General features: G+C 36.9%; 1 protein-coding gene across 3 annotated transcripts in view; it reads left to right on the top strand.

The window, feature by feature from the left end:
* AFG1L (AFG1 like ATPase) overlaps nt 1–19,521 on the top strand; it is a 221,097-nt gene that overhangs the window by 167,507 nt on the left and 34,069 nt on the right. For all 3 annotated transcript variants that reach the window (XM_032338881.1, XM_032338880.1, XM_032338882.1), the window contains 2 exons: nt 17,526–17,596; nt 17,853–17,953. In XM_032338881.1, coding sequence (XP_032194772.1) covers nt 17,526–17,596; nt 17,853–17,953 — 172 coding nt within the window. The remainder of the gene's footprint in view (nt 1–17,525; nt 17,597–17,852; nt 17,954–19,521) is intronic.

Here is a 19,521-nt window from a genome sequence, read left to right as displayed (position 1 = left end):
GTCCTCTCATTGGGTACTTTTGAGCACTCTGACACTCAAATGGCAGGCCTCCTGGTGACAACTACAGTCATCCATTTTCCTGTTCTTTGCTCTGCTTCACCAGTGGCATAGCCCGCCTCCAGCCTTGAGTCATTTCTTCTCATGCATGGACAGATCAGTATTCAGTTCAAAGACCTGTGAGGGACCCTTTGCAGATCATGGAACCTTTGTCTTTGGGTGTGTAGCTCTCTCTTCAGTATTCTGCCTTGCAAAAACTAGCTGCCATGGCCTCCCCAAATTCTGAATCTGTTTTCTCAACGCAGAGACCCCTGGGATCTGATTAGGTTTCTTCTTCTGAAGCCTGGAAGCTCATCTCATTTGTTTTCTTTCCCTCAGGGATCACTGTCCTGTGCTTTCTGTGATCTAGTGTCTGAAAAAACAATGTTCATATAGTTTAGACAATTTGTAGTTATTTAAGGTTGGAGGGCAAATCTGGGCCCTGTTACTTCATTATGGTCACATCTGAAGTGTAAGTTTCCAGTCCATTATCATGAAAACAGGTAAATAAAAGAATCTATCTTTCCTGCCTGTTTTAAAAGAACTGATTTTTAGTATAACAAAATTGTTGATGAGGGATGGTTATCTTTATAGATGTTTTCTAGATAACAGATGAAAAAAGAGTGAAAGAATTAGAATATCACCATTTTGTAAAACCATCACAGTTTAATGGAACTAGTTAATCATCTTAAGTTCTATAATAATTGCAGTAGAAATGGAACCTGAATTTGATCCATTTACAGGAAATATTAAAGAGCAATGGAATATGTTGAATAACATCACGGGAATATATTCTTCAAAATGTAGACTGCATATTTTTTTAATGACATAAATAACTTGCCTCTTGAACAAATAAAAGAAGAGAGAGAACCTATAGGTTAAAAGAGACCTAAGGAACTTAGCAACCCATTTCTGTGTGTGGACCTTACTTAGATCCTGAATCAAACAAACTGTAAGGACAAAAGCAAAAATAAAAACAGTATGAAACGACAATCAGAGACATTCACACACTAACTGCGTATGTCATGACATTGAAGAATTAGTGGTAGCTTTGTTAGGTATGATAAGAATATTATACTTATTTTTTAATAGCTTTATTGAAATAGAATTCACATGCCATATTGTTCACCCGTTTAAAGTGTATAGTTAATGACTTTTAGTATATTCACGGAATTATGCAACCAGAACCAGTCTACGGTGGAATGTTTTTATCACTCAGCCAATCACTGACTGGCCCAGGCAACCACTAATATACTTTCTTCCTCTCTGTATTTACCCATTCTGAATATTTCATTTCAATGGAATCATGTAAGATGTGTTCCTTTGTGATTGCCTTCCTTCACTTAGCATAATTTTTTTAGGATTCATATTATTTTTGTCAAACAATATCCCGTTAAATATAGAACTTCTGTTTGTCCACTCATTAGCTGATGGACATTTGCGTTGTTTCTGCTTTTTGGCTATTGTAAATAATGCTGCTGTGAACATTCGTATACAAGGGTTTTTTTGTGTGTGTGTGTGGACTTATTTTTATTTCTTTTGTGTAGACCTAGGAGTGGAATTTCTGGGTGTGGTTATTTCTACATTTAGTCTTTTGAAGAACTTCCAGATTGTTTTCCAAAGCAGCTGTACCATTTTCTATCTCCATTAGTAGTGTGTGATGGCTCCAGTTTCTTCACACCTTTGACATTGCTTGTCCTTACCTCAGTTATTAGCCTTAGTTTCCTAGAGATGTTGTTACAAAGTACCATGATCTGGGTGGCTTAAAACACCAGAAATTTATTGACTTGCAGTTCTGGAGGCAAAAAGTCCAAAATCAAGTTTTCAGCAGGGCCTTGCCTCTGAAACCTCTAGAGAGAATCTTGCCCTTACTTCTTCTCGTTTCTGTTGTTTGTCGTCAGTACGTGGTGTTCCTCGACTTGCAAATGGGTCGATCCAGTCCCGGCCTTTATTGTCACATGGTCCTGCTCTGCGTCTCCTCATAAGGGTATTGATCATATGGGATTAAGTGCTCTCCCACTTTACCAGTTACATCTATAAATACCCTATTTACAAATAAGGGCACATGTTGAGGTGCTGGGACTTAGGACTTCATATCTTTTTGGGGTAACAATCCAACCCAAATACAATCCTAACGAATGTCAAATGGTATCTCATTATGGCTTCCATTTGCATTTCTCTAATGGGTAATGACATTGAGCATTGTTTCATTTGCTTGTTGACCATTGTGTATCTTCTCAGGAGAAAACTCTATTCAGATACTTCGCCCATTTTAAAATTGTGTCATTATTGGATCTTAAGCGTTCTTTATACGTTCTAGATATAGATCCCCTGTCGTATATTTTCCATATTCTGTGGTTTATCTTTTTATTTTTGTGATGATGTCCTTTGAAGCACCTAAGCTTTAATTTTGATGTTGTCCAATTTATTTTTTTCTTTCATTATTTATACTTTTGGTGTCCTATTTAAGAAACCATTGTCTAATCCAAGGTTGTGAATATTTATACCTATGTTTTCCTCTATGAGTTTTACAGTTTTAGCTCTTATATGTAGGTATTTGATTAATTTTGAGTTAATTTTTCTATGTGATGTGATATAGTGGTCTATCTTCATTTTTTTGCATGTGGTTATCTAGTAGTCCCAACATCATTTGTTCAAAAGACTATTCTTTCTGTATTGAAATATAGCAATACCATTGTTGAAAATTAATTGACTGTAAATATAAGGGTTTATTTCTGGTCTCAATTATATCCCATCAATCTGTTTGTCTATCTTTATGTCAGTGTCATCCTGTCTTGATTGCTATAGCTTTGTAGTAAGTTTTGAAATCAAGAAGTCTTCTTTTTTTTTCCCAAGATTATTTGACTTATTCTGTGTCCTTTGAATTTCCATAAGAATATTACAATCCTCTTGTCAATTTCTACAACATAAAGCCAGCTAGAATTTTTATAAAGATTGTATTGAATCCGTAAATCACATTGGGAAATACAGTATCAAACATTCTGATTCATCCATGTGAAGTATTTTACTAGTTTCTTAAGGGCTACCATACAAAGTGCCATAAACTGAGTGTCTTGGAATAGCAGAAACTTGTTCTATCATTGTTCTTGAGGCTAGCAGTCCAAAATCAAGATGTTAGCAGGTTGGTTCCCACTGGGTCCTCTGAAAGAGAATCTGTTCCATGCTTCTTCTGTAGCTTCTGGTGATTCCTCGGCTTGTAGATGCATCACTCCAATCTCTGCCTCTATCTTCATATGCCATTCTCCCTACGTGTCTTTGTTTCCACATTTCTTCTTCATATAAGGATACCAGTCATTCATTAGAGACTATCCTAAACTAATATGACCTCATCTTGATTATATCTGCAAAGATCCTATTTCAAAATAAGGTCACATTCACAAATATTGGAGGTTAGGTGTTTAACATTTTTGAGGACACAATTCAACCCTTAACAGCTATCTTTTCGTTTATTTTGGTCTTTTGTAATTCCTTTCAACAGTGTTTTATAGTCTTCAATGTATAAAGTTTTATAATTCTTTTTGTTTATTTTATTCATAAATATTTTATTCTTTTAAAAGCTGGTGTTAAGTGGAATTGTTTTTCTGATTTCACTTCTGGTTTCTTTATTGCTACTATGTAGAAATGCAACTGATTTTTGCATATTGATCTTGCAGGTTGCAACCTTGCTGACATTGTTTACTTGTTCTAATAGTTTCTTATAGTTCCTGATAGTTTCTAATTCCTAGGTCTTTCTAAATATAAGAAAGATCATTTCTTCTGCAAATAGAGATAGTTTAGTCCTTCCTTTCCAGCCTGGATGCTTCCCCCCACCCCCAATCTGGGTGCTTTTTTATACTTTCTTGTCTGATTTCCTTGCATAGAACATCTGGTACAATGCTAAATAGAAGTGGTATATTCCTTTATAGAATGGACACCCCTGTCTTGTTTCTGACCTTAAGTAGGGAAGACTTTATTCTTTAACCATCAATTATGATGTTATCTCTGGGTTTTTCACAGATGCCCTTTATTATATTGGACTTTCCCTTCTATTGTTAGTTACTGAGTATTTTTATCATGAAAGGGTGATGGATTTGGACAAGTGCATTTTCTGTGTCTATTGAGATGATCATGTTTTTCTTGTCCATTCTATTGATAAGGTATATTTCATTAATTAATTTTTGGATTTTAAGTTATTTCTGGGATAAATCCCATTTGGTCATGGTATATAATCCTTTTAATATGTTGCTTGATTTCGTTTGCTATTCTTTTGTTAAGGGTTTTTGTGTTTATAGTCATGAGAGATTTCATGTCATTGTCAGGTTTTGCTATCAAGTTAATTCTTGCTTAATAGAATGAAATGGAGAGTGTTCCCTCTTCTATTTAGATTTTCTTGGTAGTTTGTATCTTTCTAGGAGCTTGTCCATTTCATTTAGGTGATCTAATTTGCTGGTATATAACTGTTAATTGTATTCCCTTATAATCTTTTATATTTATAATATTCTCACTGCCATTCCTGATTTTGATAATTTTTGTCTTCACTCTTTCTTTGTCTGTCTAGGTAAAGATTTGTCAATTTTGTTCACTTTTTCAAAGAACCAACTTCTAAAAAAATATTTGCTGTTTTATTTTTCTATTCCCTATTTCATTGTTTTCCACTTCAATCTTTATTATTTCCCTCCTTTCACTTCTTTTAGGGTTAGTTTTTCTTCTTTGTACAGAATCTGATGGTAGAAGGCTAGGTTATTGCTTTGAGATTTTTCTTCCTTTTAAATTTAATCAATTAATTTATTTATTTGAGAGCGAGAGAAAGAGAGTGAGAGGGAACATGAGAGGGAGAGGTCAGAGGGAGAAGCAGACTCCCCGCAGAGCTGGGAGCCCAATGCGGGACTTGATCCTAGGACTCCAGGATCATAACCTGAGCCAAAGGTAGTTGCTTAACCAACTGAGCCACTCGGACCCCCTTTCTTCTTTTTTTTTTTAAATGTAGGTATTCAAAGTTATACGTTTTCTTCTAAGCACTACTTTAACTGTGTCCCATAAGTTTTGGTTTGTTGTGTCTTCATTTTTGTTACCTGAAAATATTTTCTTATTTTCTTTCTTTTACCTATTGGTTGTTTAGGAGTATGTTTAATTTTCATGTTTGTGAATTTCCAAAATACCTTTCTGGTATTAATTTCTTTTTTTTTTTAATGTTTCTTTTTCCTTTCTGGTATTAATTTCTAATTTCACTCCATTGTGATTAAGAACAGACTTCATATAATTTAATCCTTTTTAATTATTAAGGCTTGCTTTATGACCCCAAGATATGATCTTTCCTTGAGAATGTTCCATGAGCACCTGGGTGACTCAGTGGGTTAAGCCTCTGCTTTCAGCTCAGGTCATGATCTCAGGGTCCTGGGATCGAGTCCTGCATCAGGCTCTCTGCTCGGCAGGGGAGCCTGCTTCCTTTTCCTCTCTCTCTGCCTGCCTCTCTGCCTACTTGTGACCTCTGTCTTTCAAATAAATAAATAAAAATAAAATATTTTTTAAAAAGAGAAAAAAGTAAAGAGAATGTTCCATGTATACTTGAGAATAATGTGTATTCTGCTATTATTGGGTGGAGTATTTATATAGATGTCTGTTAGGTCTAGTTAGTGTATAGTCCAAGTTTTAGTTGTTTAGCCTTACTGAAAGCTGGGGGGTACCAGGCTGCCTCAGTTGGCAGACCATGCGACTCTTGATCTTTGGGGTGTAAGTTCAAACTCCACTTTGGGTATAGAGATTACTTAAAAATAAAATCATAAGAAAGAGTTGGATATCGAAGTCTCCAACTGTTATTGTTTCTGTCTTCATTTATGTCAGTTTTTGCCTCATGTATTTTGGGACTCTGTTGTTAGGGGCCTATGTTTGTAATTGCTGTATTATCCTGATGGATTGAAACTTTATCATTATGAAATGTCCCTTTTAATCTCTAATCACATTTTTTATATTAAAGTCTGTATTGTCTGATGTTAGTAGTGGTTGCTATTTGTGTTAATATGTCTTTCTTCTTGTCCTTTACTTTCAGCCTAGTTGTATCTTGGAACCTGAAGGATATCTCCTATGAACAATGTATTGTTGGAGCTTGCTTTTTTATTCAGTCAAACAACCTCTGCTTTTTTTTTTTTTTTAAAGATTTTAGTTATTTCTTTGAGACCAAGAGAGAATAAGAGAGAGCATAAGATAGCAGGGTGAGAGGCAGAGGAAGACACAGACTTCCCACTGAGCAGGGAGCCTGATGCAGAGCTCGATCGCAGGACCCTGGGGTCCTGACCTGAGCCAAAGGCAGATGCTTAACTGTTGACTGAGCCGCAAGCACCCTGGGCTCTATGGTGGAAAGGTATAGTTGGTTCTCAAAAGCAGATGCACAGTATCTTTCTTATAAGAACACCTATTGATAGTTTATGAATGAGTAAGGCACTGCGACATTACAAACTTACAATTTTACATTAATAACAACTTTCTCTTTATATCTTGTAGGGCAGAGTTGGGTAGACTGTTTATCATGTCTGTTAAAAATCACAAAATTGTATATTCGACCTAATTCAGGTGCACATTAAAAACTTTATTAATCTTGTATTAACTTAGGGAGTACTGAATTAATAACTTCAAGAGTTTGAAGCTGTTTGAAATACTGCCTAAGAATTCATAAGAGCAGCCAAAGAAGTTCATCTTGTATGAACTTTACTCTCAGACTCCATCAGTCAGCTCAGCAGACCTTTTATCTTCCATTCCTTTATCGAACAGTCATTTGACAATAGCATATCACAGTGTTGATTTTCAGCAGGCCAGACAAGGACCAGAATAGAGCTGGCCCACCATTTCCCGCTGAACACACTGACAAAGTATTCAGCAGCACGGCTCTAATCATCTAATAGGATGTAAATAAGCTAATACCCAATATGTACGTGAGTAAATGATATGTGTGCTTATACATATAAAAGTACAGAATAAAGTTTTTAGATTTCCTTAGAATTCTTTTTATCTTTTATTTCATCTTCAAATAGATCACATTTGAAATAAAGGTCATTTATAAATTTATAAATAAAGGTCAATCTTCAACATTATAAAAGCTGATCTGGCAAGTGCCCAAGGTCTTTAGTTCCTTGCTGTGTACTTTTTTAACCATTAAAACTCCGTTGGCCTCTCTTTCCAAGGTGGATGGGACGATTCTCTTCTTCTGACAAGGAGTCAGAGCTTCTTACTCTCTAGCCTCCTTCTCATTTTTATTTATTTATTTTCATAATTTTCAGTCCATTCTAGCTTTTCTTAAAGTTTATGAAAAGGAAATATTATTGTATCTACCAAGTTGTAATTCTGCGTGTTCCACCACTGACTTATTATGTGGGGGGTGGAAATGCTATATTTAGATTCGGTAGAAATTTTATATGGAGTTTGGGGCTGAAAAGAGGGAGTGAGGGTCTGGAATTTGAGAGCAAAAGGTGCTAGGTCCCACTTTCTGCATTATACACAGGTCAAGATTAATGGAACCAGGTAAGTTACTCTCCAGGTGACTGAGAACGGTGGGAAATTTAGAGATTGAAATAGATCTCTGAGCAGTCAATTAAGCCTTTGAATGATTGAGAAGATAAATAGTAGGACCAAATCCATTCTAACAACTGATTCCGTTATGTAAAACAAACCTACAGGATTTGAAATGCAACCAAGTCTGTTTTATATTAAGGCAAATATAAACCAACTTAATCTTAGACCTGCCTCCAGCCCCAGATTATGTTTGGTAAGAGCACAAAGAGCTGTACAGCATGAATGCACAAGGAATCAGTAGAGTGAGAAGGCTCCCTGCCAGGGCAGTTTGGCACAAGAACTCTAAGAGGAAGGGGAAATTTCTCCCTCGTTGAATCAACTTTGGCTCTCTGGAATAGAGAACATGGAGAGAGAGGGACCAAGGAAAGCCAACCCTATTCTACTTGTTGATACCCTAACAAGCTGTTGATTTTAAAAAGGGGATAAAGGGGCAAAGTGTGGGTAGCATTCTGTTCCTCTGAGTCAATCCTAATGAAGTGGGAGGTTCTTGAAGAAATTAATTTCCATTTAAATTCATGTGTGACCCTCTTCTAGAAACCTCCACTTCTTTTGGGATTTTTGTTGAGAATTTCAAATGATCCAACAATAATAAGGTCTTTTTTTGACATGTTCTATTTCTCTGTCTAAGTTTTGTGTTGAGTGCCTGATTTCAGCTATAGAAATTTTCTTAAAATTGGAATGACTGATTACTTTCCTCTCTGTTTACTAATTTAATATGGAGAAATAAAGCATGATTCTCATACTTCCAAAAGCAATCAGGCTTTTAATCCAGTGTACTGTACTCACAGGTTTCCTGTAGGAGTTGATGCCAAATTTCCTGGCAACAAAACGGTGGTTGATTCCAGGGCTTTTCTGACTTAAAGACACAGTGGTACTACTTAACAGAAAATAGAAACCTGCCTGTCCACTGCAGTTTCTGAGCTTAGCAAAAAGAGACAGAAGCAGTGAAATGGGTGTATTTTACCAGGGCATTACAGAACAAAGAAAAATAGTGTGCACTCTGCTTGGACTCCATCCCCTCCACCCCCCGAACAAAAACCATTTGGAAAGAGCGACTTCGCTTTTTCTTCAGAAATGACTTTAATTCTCTTACTTTTGATTATCGGTGGACGGATTTTCTGTTTCACATTTTATCCGCCCCAAACACTGCCACACAGTAGCATCGCACTGGTGGAGTTATGACCCAGAATTGAAGGAAGTCACTTAAATTCTTTATCCCTACTCCGTTGTAGGAGCTTGTGTTTCTTTTCTCCTAGAGGCAAGGGGCTACAGTTCATAGCCTCTGAGCTTAATTCCTGTATTTTCTCCTGATCATACTGATGCTCCCCAAGGCACTCTTTCTTAAGATACACCACGTTGTGGTTAACATTGAATTACACAACGTTGAACAGAACATTTTTTTCCTCGCTATGTGACGTGATATTCTTGTAGCCCTGAAAGAAAGCTCTGAATTTAGCTTCCCTTCTACACTGAAAAAAAACCCCATTTAATTTAGCGCCGTCTTTAGGCTGCAGCTTTCCCCTGCAACTGCTCTTGACTTCTAGTTAGGCTGGAATAATTTTAAATTATGTTTATAACTTGGGTCTAATTTTAATCGCTGTTTGTATTTTGTGTGATTGATATCCTTGAGTGTTTTCTGTACCGTTCTTTTCTGAATATGCCCGTTGCCAGCTGAGGGTCTTGTGTCCCAAACACTTGATTTTTCTTAAAAATCTGATTTTCTTTAAAAATCTGACCCTGGTCCTCCTTTGGAGCTTCACAGGCATGGTTGTATTTTTGAGTGTAGATTTTTAGTATAAGGTAATGTTGCTGCCTTTTTAGATTGTTTCCCTGGAAAACTGACTAGTAGGGCCCTAGAGTCGTAGACTCATTCCCATTACTCCTGTTTTTCCTCCATTTTTAAGTTCTTTTCCTATTTTGAGGTTAAAGTCATTCTCTCCAGCTGAAAATTTTGCAATAATGTTATGTTCTTGAAATTTCCTACTTAAAAAAGTCCAGAGATCTTAGTGTTTTTAAGAGTTTTTTTTAAAATTTATGTATATCATAATGACATCTTACTAAGAAAATGCTTTTGAATTAATTGTTGTGTTAATTATATTTGTATTTTTGTGCCCCACGCATTTCTAAAAATAATTTGAGGCAATCAACCTTAAAATCATTCATAATTTGTCCACTAAAATTACTAAAATGGAAGAAATGGAAAAAGGAAGTGTAGGCAAGGATGTGGAACAAGTAGAACTTTTTGTACATGCCGGTAAGAGAGTAAACTGCTACCACCACTTTGGAAAATTGTTTGGCAGTATTTACTAAGCTGAACGTTGGTATACTCTATGAGCAGTAATTTGGCTCCTAGTTATACACCCAATAGACATGTATACAAAAGTTTACTAAAAGGCATGTGCTAGGATGTTCACATAGCCCTATGCATAGTAACCCTGAATTGTAAACTACGCAAAGGCTCGTTATTTTTTTTTAAATTTTATTTATTTATTTGACAGAGATCACTAGTAGGCAGAGAGGCAGGCAGAGAGGCAGACAGAGAGGCGCGGCGGGGGGTGGTGGGAAGCAGACTCCCCGCTGAGCAGAGAGCCCAATGTGGGTCTCTATCCCAGGACCCTGAGATCATGACCTGAGTCGAAGGCAGAGGCCTTAACCCACTGAGCCACCCAGGCGCCCAAAGGCTCATTATTAAGGACTGAATTATATTCCCCTAAAATTCATAGGTGAAGTCCAAATCCCCAGTGAGACTGTATTTGAGGATCGAGCCTTTGGGTAGATAATAGTGAGTAAACAAAGCCAGACACATGTTAATAAGGGAAATAAGTTTATATTAAGCAGTATGTACCCTAATGCCCAACTTGAAAATGATTTTGGATACACTCTTAATGATTTGATCAATGTCAGTGCCAAATGACATTTTCCTGTATATGGAATAGCTGTCAACCAGCAGAGATCAGGACTATCAGATGTGATATTTACACTGTGTGTTTTAAAAACCTTTAATTTGAAAAATAACTTTTCTATATTAAATATTGGAGGTACTTAAATTTTAAAATAATCTTACCTTGCATTTATTTTGTGTTAATGTTTCCTTTAAATATTTACTGTATCTCGAGATCATTTTTATGTTATTGAAATAGATCACAATATACATAATATAGAAATATTTGTCATAGTATATTGATTTGTAATAGTGATAAGCCATGAATTTATTTTTATGCCTTTTTTTTAATAGAAAACTGCTGAAGCTTTTAGTATAACCCTGTAACGGAAAAGTGATTCACTGTTTATTAGTATTGTGATATACAGAATAACTTGTGGTTTCAGGAATTTTCAAGATTAGTATCTTCCGGGACTTTGGAAACAATTGTGGGGATTCCTCTGGATTTCCCACCTGTGTGGTTACCCCCAGCTGGCCTCTGGTTCTTTAAGCCAGGACTGCAGGTTTTCTGTTGGATTTGGAGTTGCCCTGAGCAGTCCTGACTTGATTGTCTTCAGTCTGGAAGCTGTAAAATGGGTAATTCACCCCATGTTTTTCCCTTCTCTCAAGTGTGCACTCTCTTCAGTTCTGTTCATTGCCCAGTGCCTTCAGGTCACCTGTTTTTGTATTTTGTCTGGACGTAATTGCTGCCATAGGCCGGAGGACCATTGGAGGGGGGGTAGAGCTTATTAGGTCCTGCTAGACCGAGAACACTTCTCCCTGTTCTGAGAGAGCCCAGCCTACCTAGTATCTTATGAAGAAGGCTGGATGGGAAATAGCTTTTTCTGAGAATTCGCCTGCCCAAAAATGTCTTTATTTTGCTTGTTTGATAGTTTGACCTGGCATGGTTAGTTTGACAATAACTTCCCTTTAGAAAATTTAGACACTTACCGTTCTCTTTGTGCTTCCATTATTACAGCTGCAAAGTTTCATAGTATGGATACAAATCAGTTTCTTGACCTTTTTATATTTTACCTGTTATTCCTCTTGCAGGTTTTAGGATATTCTTTCTTTATTCCTGGTTTCTTAAGTTTCCTGCTAATATGCCTTGGAATGGAACCTTTTCACCCATTTTTTGTTGTGGGTGTCCACTGGACTCCACTGTAGACATTCATGCTCTTCAGTTCTAGGAAACTTAGGAAAATTAATTTTAGAATTTAATTAATTAAATTAATTTATTTAATTAATTAATCTTAGAATTTAATTTTTTCATTGCTGCTCCTTTTTTTTTTTCCTCAATAGTCTTTGGAGCTTCTCCTGGTTAGATATTGGACCTTCTGGATGTATTTTCTCATTCTTCTATTTTCCCTTCTGTTTTCTAGTTTTTGTTCTTTTTGTTCTATTTTCTGAAAGATTACTTCAACTTTTTCTTCTAATTCTTTTCCTGAATTTATTTAACAGTCATATTTAGAGCTCTCTCTTATGCACTAGTTGTTCTTTTAGTTTATAACATCCTTCTTTGTTTATGCACATAATATCTTCTTCTCTTTAGGTGTATTAGAGTGTATTTGTCCTTCTTTCCTCCAAGATCCTCTTTTTCTATCTCTTTTCATCCTTATTTTATATCTTACGGGTTTTCCTTAAATTCCTAGAAATTACTGGGTTGTCCATTCACAAGATTGAAGCATTAAAAAGCTGATTAGAAGTTCCACGTGCATGGATAGGGTTTTGCTGATGGGTAGGCTTCACTGGAGGGTGGTAGATGGTGTGGCAGGTCAGATTTTCCATTGAAGAGATCCCAGATGTCAGTATCTGCAAGTCTTTCTTTTGGCTATTCAGTGTCCTCCAGAGTGTTTCCTTCAATCTTTCTACTTCCTACAGTAGAACTTTGGCTGGTAGGATTCTGGGTACTGAAGAGGGAGGGACTGTTGGTTTCACTATTTAATATGTAGGATTTCAGTATGGTGTCTCTCCCCTTTTTCTTCATTGTTAAAACGGACCCAGATGATGAACTTAACAGTTTCAGCTGGAGTGGGGGAGGTGTTCAGGACTCTTGCTGTCCAGGTAAAGGGAGGGCATCAAAAGAACTGCCTTCATCTTATTTTCCAGTGATCCCCCCATTTCCAGCCCGTCCCCCCTCACGTGTAACTTCAAGTATATCTAGCAGTGCTAAATCTTTGGAGGATTTTTAGTGAGAACTGACTTGCTTCATGTTGGCTTAGCACCCCACCTCCCACCTTCTGATTTCTCAATCTACCAAGGTTCTACTCATCCAATTAAAGACAACAATGCCAGATTCTTTTTTTGTTTTTTTCAGACTCCCCTAATCTTTCCAGGTGACTTGTATAGAGAACCCTTCCCTCCCATCACTTGTCTTTGGGGGAAGGTAAATCACCGTCTTCTCTCCTAAGGGGAGGGTACTTACGTCAATATACAGACCATCTAAACATAAAATCAACAAGGAAACAGTGGCTTCAAATGACACCCTGGATCAGATGAATCTAATAGATATATTCGGGACATTCCTTCCTAAAACAGCAGATACACATTCTTTTCAAGTGCTCGTGGAACATTCTCCAGAGTAGATCACATATTAGGTCACAAAACAAGCCTCAAAAATTTCAGAAAGGTTGAAGTCATACCATGCATCTTTTCTGACCACGACACTATGGAACTAGAAGTCAACCTGAAGAAAAAGTCCTAAGGGAAAGAAGGGGAGAGAAAGGCTCTTATCACAGATACTAGACATAAAAAGATTCCTGATTCTTCTTCTCCTTTTATAAAGACAGTGTGGTGTGGTAAAGAGGAGGGGCTGGTGAAGGAGGAGGGGTAGCATTTGGAATAGGGCTGATTCTCTTCATGATTTAACCATGGGGGCAGGAGTCTGGATCCAGCCATTAGTGGCACACTGGTGGTTCTCTTTAGAAACTTGGGGCCACTAAGCATTTCTAGCCATCAACTTTGGACCTTAACTGCAGTTCCAGGACAAGAGGAAAGAGTCATACTCAAAAACTGCATAATGTTTCATTGTGTGAGTATATTCAAATGTACTTCTTAGTCCCCATTGTGGGACATTAGGGTTTTTTTTTTTTTCCCTCACTTTTTGATGTTAGAAGTGTCACAGCAAATATCCTTGTAGTTGTTAACCATTGTTATTTCCATAGGTGAAATCCTTATGAGCGGAACAACTGGGTGATGTGTTATGCATGTTTTTAATGTTTTTGTTACATATTATTCGGTTGCCCTGAAATCTTGTACCGATTTTATACTCCTCCCAGTAGTATGTGAAGAGGGTCTGTTTTCCCCTTAAGTACCCTTGGTCTAGATTTTCCTTATCTCTGCCAGTTTAGATAAAGGAATAGTATTGCATGATTTTACTTTGCATTTGTTATCACTAGTGAATGAATGGTTTTACATGATGGCTTCTTGGCCATCAAGCTATTTTTATTTTATTTTTTTTTCATCGAGCTATTTTTAAATACAGTTTTTCTTTTCAGAACCTTTGTCAGCTTTTCTATTTGTGTTATTAAAGTTGTATTAATTCTTAATACATTGATAATAAATGCCATACATGTTGCTACTGTTTGATATATTTTATTTTATAATATTTTATTTATAATACTTTGTTGTACAGCAATTTAAAATTTTTCTATGTTCAGATCTTAGATAAGTGAGGGCTTAATTCTCTGAGTCTCAGTTTTCTCTTCTGTAAAAATGGGATAATAGCAAATACTGCATGGGAAGGTGGGGTGATATAGGTGAACCGTTGCATACTAGTTGCTTATATAATACAGCTTTTTGTTATTCCCTGTGTGACACAGGGAAATCATTCAGAATCATCTACATTTTCAAGTAAAATTACAAAACATACTCAAAGATGTTTAAACCAGATACACACCTGGATAATGAGTAAAAATCTGAATCTTTTAAGCTAATATGGACAGGTAAATTTTAATTTCTCCTTTCACTTTCCTAATTCTCATCCTTCAGAAAAGTTCATGAGCTCTGATTGATGCGTCCCCTTAAGTAGGGAAATCTGTCTGAGTAGAGTGTGAAAAGTCTAGTGTTTTCTTGTGAAGTATCGGTTAAGGGATTATGAATAAGTTCATTTCTTGTAAGAATTTCTTTCACAGCATCCCCTTCTCTCATGTCAATACAGAGATATAGTTAATAAAATCAAGACACATACTAACCCCTCCCACTTTTAAGACAATATGAAGCTGAGGTTTCTGCCCTTCAACTGGTCAATAGAACTTACTCCAGAGGTCAAGTACAGTTTGGCTTAGATGGATAACAGACTGTTCAGTTGTAAGTTACATGAACTGCTTTTGCAAATATTTCTTTTTAGTCCATTTAACACCAGTAAAAAAATTTTATTTTGCATCTTGTAATTTCTAGGTAACTTTTTATGATAATTTAATAGAATTTTATTTATTTATCTATTTCTTTTTGAGAGAGAGAGTGTGCACTGGTAGAGGGGCAGAGGAAGAGAAAAAGAGAATCTTTTTTTTTTTTTTTAAGATTTTATTTTTTTATTTATTTGCCAGCGGGAGCGTACACAGGCAGGCAGAGTGGCAGGCAGAGGCCAAGGGAGAAGCAGGCCTCCCGGCCATGCAGGGAGCCCAATGTGGGACTCGATCCCAGGACACTGGGATCATGACCTAAGCCGAAGGCAGCCGCTTAAGTGACTGAGCCACCCAGGCATCCCAAGAAAGAGAATCTTAAGCAGACTCCATGCTCAGTGTAGAGCTCCACATGGGGCTCAAACTCATGATCCTAAGATCATGACCTGAGCCAAAACCCAGTCAGATGCTAGATCGACTGAGCCACCCAGAGGCCCCATTTAGAATTTTTTACTATAGTAAAATAATTAGGCCATTTCACATATAATCTCACTATAAGTGAAATCATATATAGTAATTACATAGATGATGTAGAAGGTGTGGCCTGACTGAAGTCTTGTGAGCCACATTTTAATTTTATAGTATATTAGAGCACAGTGTAAAGGAGAAATCACCATTGAGGATGTTTGTAAGCTTTTGTTTGTTCACCAAATATGCTTTTAGAAATATAACTGTGTTCTATCTTGGTTATTTTTCAGAATTCATTTCTCCCCCTCTGTTGGGTAACATGCCTATCCGAAGGAGAAGTTAACTTTCTGAAAGCCAGCAGATAACCTGGGTGGCTGGCTTTGCTCCTTCTGTTTTATATCCCTTAAAAATTTTAGTACCTTTGGAGATAAAAAATTTATGTTTATTAAAAAAATAAAAAATTATTAAAAAAAATTTTTTAGTACCTTTGGTTCTCCAATAGTCGTGTGTGTTTATACCACCATTACAAGGTGGAGACAATTTCAAATAAATTCCCAAGAATAATATTGACGAAGCCACGGAAACATACATGTGCTTGGTATGGGCCCTGACATTTACATTGGCTTGTGTGATTTCTTTATACCTTTAAAATTGTTTTTTGTCTAGGGTGCCTGGGTGGCTCAGTGGGTTAAAGTCTCTGCCTTCGGCTCAGGTCATGATCTCAGGGTCCTGGGATAGAGCCCTGAGTTGGGCTCTGCTCAGCAGGGAGCCTGCTCCCCCACCCCGCCTGTCTCTCTGCCTACTTGTGATCTCTGTCTGTCAAATAAATAAATAAAATCTTTTAAAAAAATTGTTTTTTGTCTCTATGATCACTTTCTGTAGTGTCATTTTATTATTGCAATACTACCCTATTCAAATGTCACACAAGGCTTTCCCTAAGTCAAATAGCATTTCTCCTGCAAAGTTAACCATTGCAGATGATATTTTTAAGATTCTTTGAGGTGGAATGGTTATCACTTGGAAGGTGACAATTCCAAACCCTTCATAGTGACCGTGTGCTGTCCTGCATTTTAAATGCGTTTGCTGTACAACATTTGAAGAATTAGGTGCTTGTGTGTTAAATGCATGCCACCTGGTAATTATCTCAAGGGAGAAATGAGTCTGGTTTTGTTTGAACTTAAAGAAAAAATGATTTGTCATCTTAGTTTTCAAAAAGACTTCATTAAGGTGAATGTCCAGAATTGAGTTTATTAGCTTCCACCCCTAGATATGAGTGATTTGTATATCAAAATTAAGCATATTGGCAGGTCATCATTTTTAAGTTTGTATGTAGAGTTGAAGTAAACTTACATTTACATTTGAAGTTCTTTTTTAACAGAATTTATTTCTCCTGCCAGTTATTTTATTTTATTGACAGTTAATTTACAAACCCCTCTTGAAAAAAAAGTGATAGGAAGAAAGGGCATAGTGTTATCACATTTGTATTTGTGGGTTCCCTAAACCATATGGTGATTTGTAATTAGAATACAAAGGATTCTTTGATGAGGCTAACTTCATAGGAGCTGCAGTGGTAGGCATTGCAGAAGGAGAGAGTTTTCCTGAATTTCTGACAAGGACACTTTGGAAAGAAACTGTGTGGTCTATAATTGTCCCTGTACTCCAAGTCCGATAAAGTTATTGATGTGCAGATCAACTCGGTATTTCGAAGCTGGTAATTTAATTCTGGATGTTTGATCCTCTCAGTCAGTGGCTTGACTTGATTTTTTTTTTTTTTTTTAAGCAGCTTCAATATTTAATTTCACATGTACCCTCTCAGTAGAGATTTCAAAGGATACTTTGCTGGATGCTTGACTGCCTTGTCTATTTGCTCTTGTTTTGCATGCAAGAGAGAGCCAGAAGCCTTTCTTCTCATTGTGTACACATAGTATTAATGGATTTACTCTGCCTGTATCGTCTCATTACTGGAAACAGCCAGAAGCACAGAAGTCTTTCAGTGTATGCAAATAAGGCCGAATCATCTACCTGAGAGTTAATATTCTCTGCTTTTAAGTGTATTCTAAATCTAATGTTTGTATTTAGAGCATAACATCCTGTTCTCTTTTTTTATGGGCAAAAAGCTAAGCAGGCTCAGGCAGCTGTTTGATGTTGGCTTCAAGTGTTATTAATTTCATATTCTATTATTCTTTTCACTGTAGCACAAGTGAAGCTGATGTGGAGGCTGTCATGGATAAGTTGTTTGATGAGCTGGCTCAGAAACAAAATGATTGTACGTAAGTTAATTTCTCTTGAAAGAGAATACATTTAGAACACAATGCCCAATCTCCACTGACCAATTAATAAGTTCCATTGCTGTATATGGGTTGATGCCACGCTCAAGTGGCAGTCATTGTATCAGCATTTTGTCTAATTTATGTGTTGAATCATGTGCTATTATTCATCAAGCTATGCATTTCCTATCTGTAAGAGATGAATTTTATAGTAATTATCCAGACAAGATTGAGTCTTTGTTCATGTTCCCATAGTAACTAGACCAAGGATTCTAAAAGTGCAAGGCAGAGAGCTGCGGCTGAATAAAGCCTGTGGAACTGTTGCCGACTGCACATTTGAAGAGCTGTGTGAGAGAGTAAGTATCCAGACACGTCCAGACTCATTGGCCTTTTCACATGTTAAAATACTTCATATTTTCCTCTCTGCCTGTTTCACATTTTAAAAGACTGTTCACAGACTCGGAACTCATTTAACAGTCTCATGAAGGGAAATACTCGTCCATATATGTCATGTGCCTTTTATGGGCCTTGGCTCGAAATTTGCACTTAGAAGGATGCTAAAGCAAAACTGGAAATACAGAGAGGACTGTCAACTGTTGCTGGAAGCAGAACAGAAACCAGTTTGAGGGATGTTTTGTGAAAGTCACACAGAAGAGAATTAAGTTTTTTTGAACTGGGGGGAGGTTAGTATGTGGGACAAGGAAAACGAAGTAATGCTACCATGATCCAAGAAAGTACGACGTGAGAGAATTTCTAGCCCTCGTACTCATTGCCCACCTGTGATTGCCATTTCTGATCTATTTGGGCGACATAGTGAATTTCTGTAACCGTGACATCTGTATTATATAATAATATACTCAACAGAGGAAAAAAATCTATATAACGTGTACATTCATATAAATGAGAAAGACCTTGTTGCAAATTCAGTATTGATATGAATTATGTCTTTTTTTTTTTTTAAGATTTTATTTATTTATTTCACAGACCGAGATCACAAGTAGGCAGAGAGGCAGGCAGAGAGAAAGGGGGAAGCAGGCTCCCTGCCGAGCAGAGAGCCTGATGCGCAGCTCGATCCCAGGACCCTGGGATCATGACCTGAGCTGAAGGCAGAGGCTTTAACCCACTGGGAGCTACCCAGGCGCCCTGAATTCTATCTTTTAAAAGCTCTGGGATTCTCGTTACTCAGTGGATATTCAACATATTTATTGACTGTAAATCTTGAGACAAACAAACCCAAATTAAACATAACTTTTAGTGTAATTTCTTAATCGTCCTGTAAGTGGTCTCTGATTTATCTCAGGTTTTAAGATAACTAAAAAAGAATCATTTTCAGTGAGAGGGAAGAGAAAGTCTTTATTTATAACTGCCAGCCATTTTGTACTTTTCTCAAAAGCTAATGACTTACTTACTTAGAACTAGTTTAGATTTATAATCTTTAAACCAGAGAGATGAATCCAGTCTGCAGTTGTTATTAGAGAAATAAAGCACTTCAGACTGATAAGGTTTAAGATCAACTAAGATCCTCTGACAGGGCAAAAATGTCATCCCTGGTAGTAGGGAAAGCCATCCTGGGTAATATGGACCCTTCTCCGCATTTCCGTGGGGTCAGTTTCGTCAAGGTCCCAGTACCCTATCATCTCTATTCGAAATTCTGCTAAGGCTTCCACTTAGCTTTTACTTACTTTACTTGAAAAATAAACTTGAGAAAAATCTTATGTATTGAAGAGATGAAGCTTCTATTTCTTCCATGGAAGGGGACCTCGCGAGGAAAGGGGAGGGATAGACCTGTTGTATCTTGGGCAAAGATGGTCTCTTGGAGCAGACACTGAGTATTTTTATTTTTTATGTGTTTATTATTTCAGGAGACACTTAACTGTTAGGAAAAGACCACTACTCAGGGGCCCAGATCTTCATAGTCTACTCT

Source organism: Mustela erminea, chromosome 4 (assembly GCF_009829155.1).
Source record: "Mustela erminea isolate mMusErm1 chromosome 4, mMusErm1.Pri, whole genome shotgun sequence".
Lineage (NCBI taxonomy): Eukaryota > Metazoa > Chordata > Mammalia > Carnivora > Mustelidae > Mustela > Mustela erminea.
The sequence above is the reverse complement of the archived record's forward strand: the minus strand, read 5'-3'. Positions and strand labels throughout refer to the sequence as shown.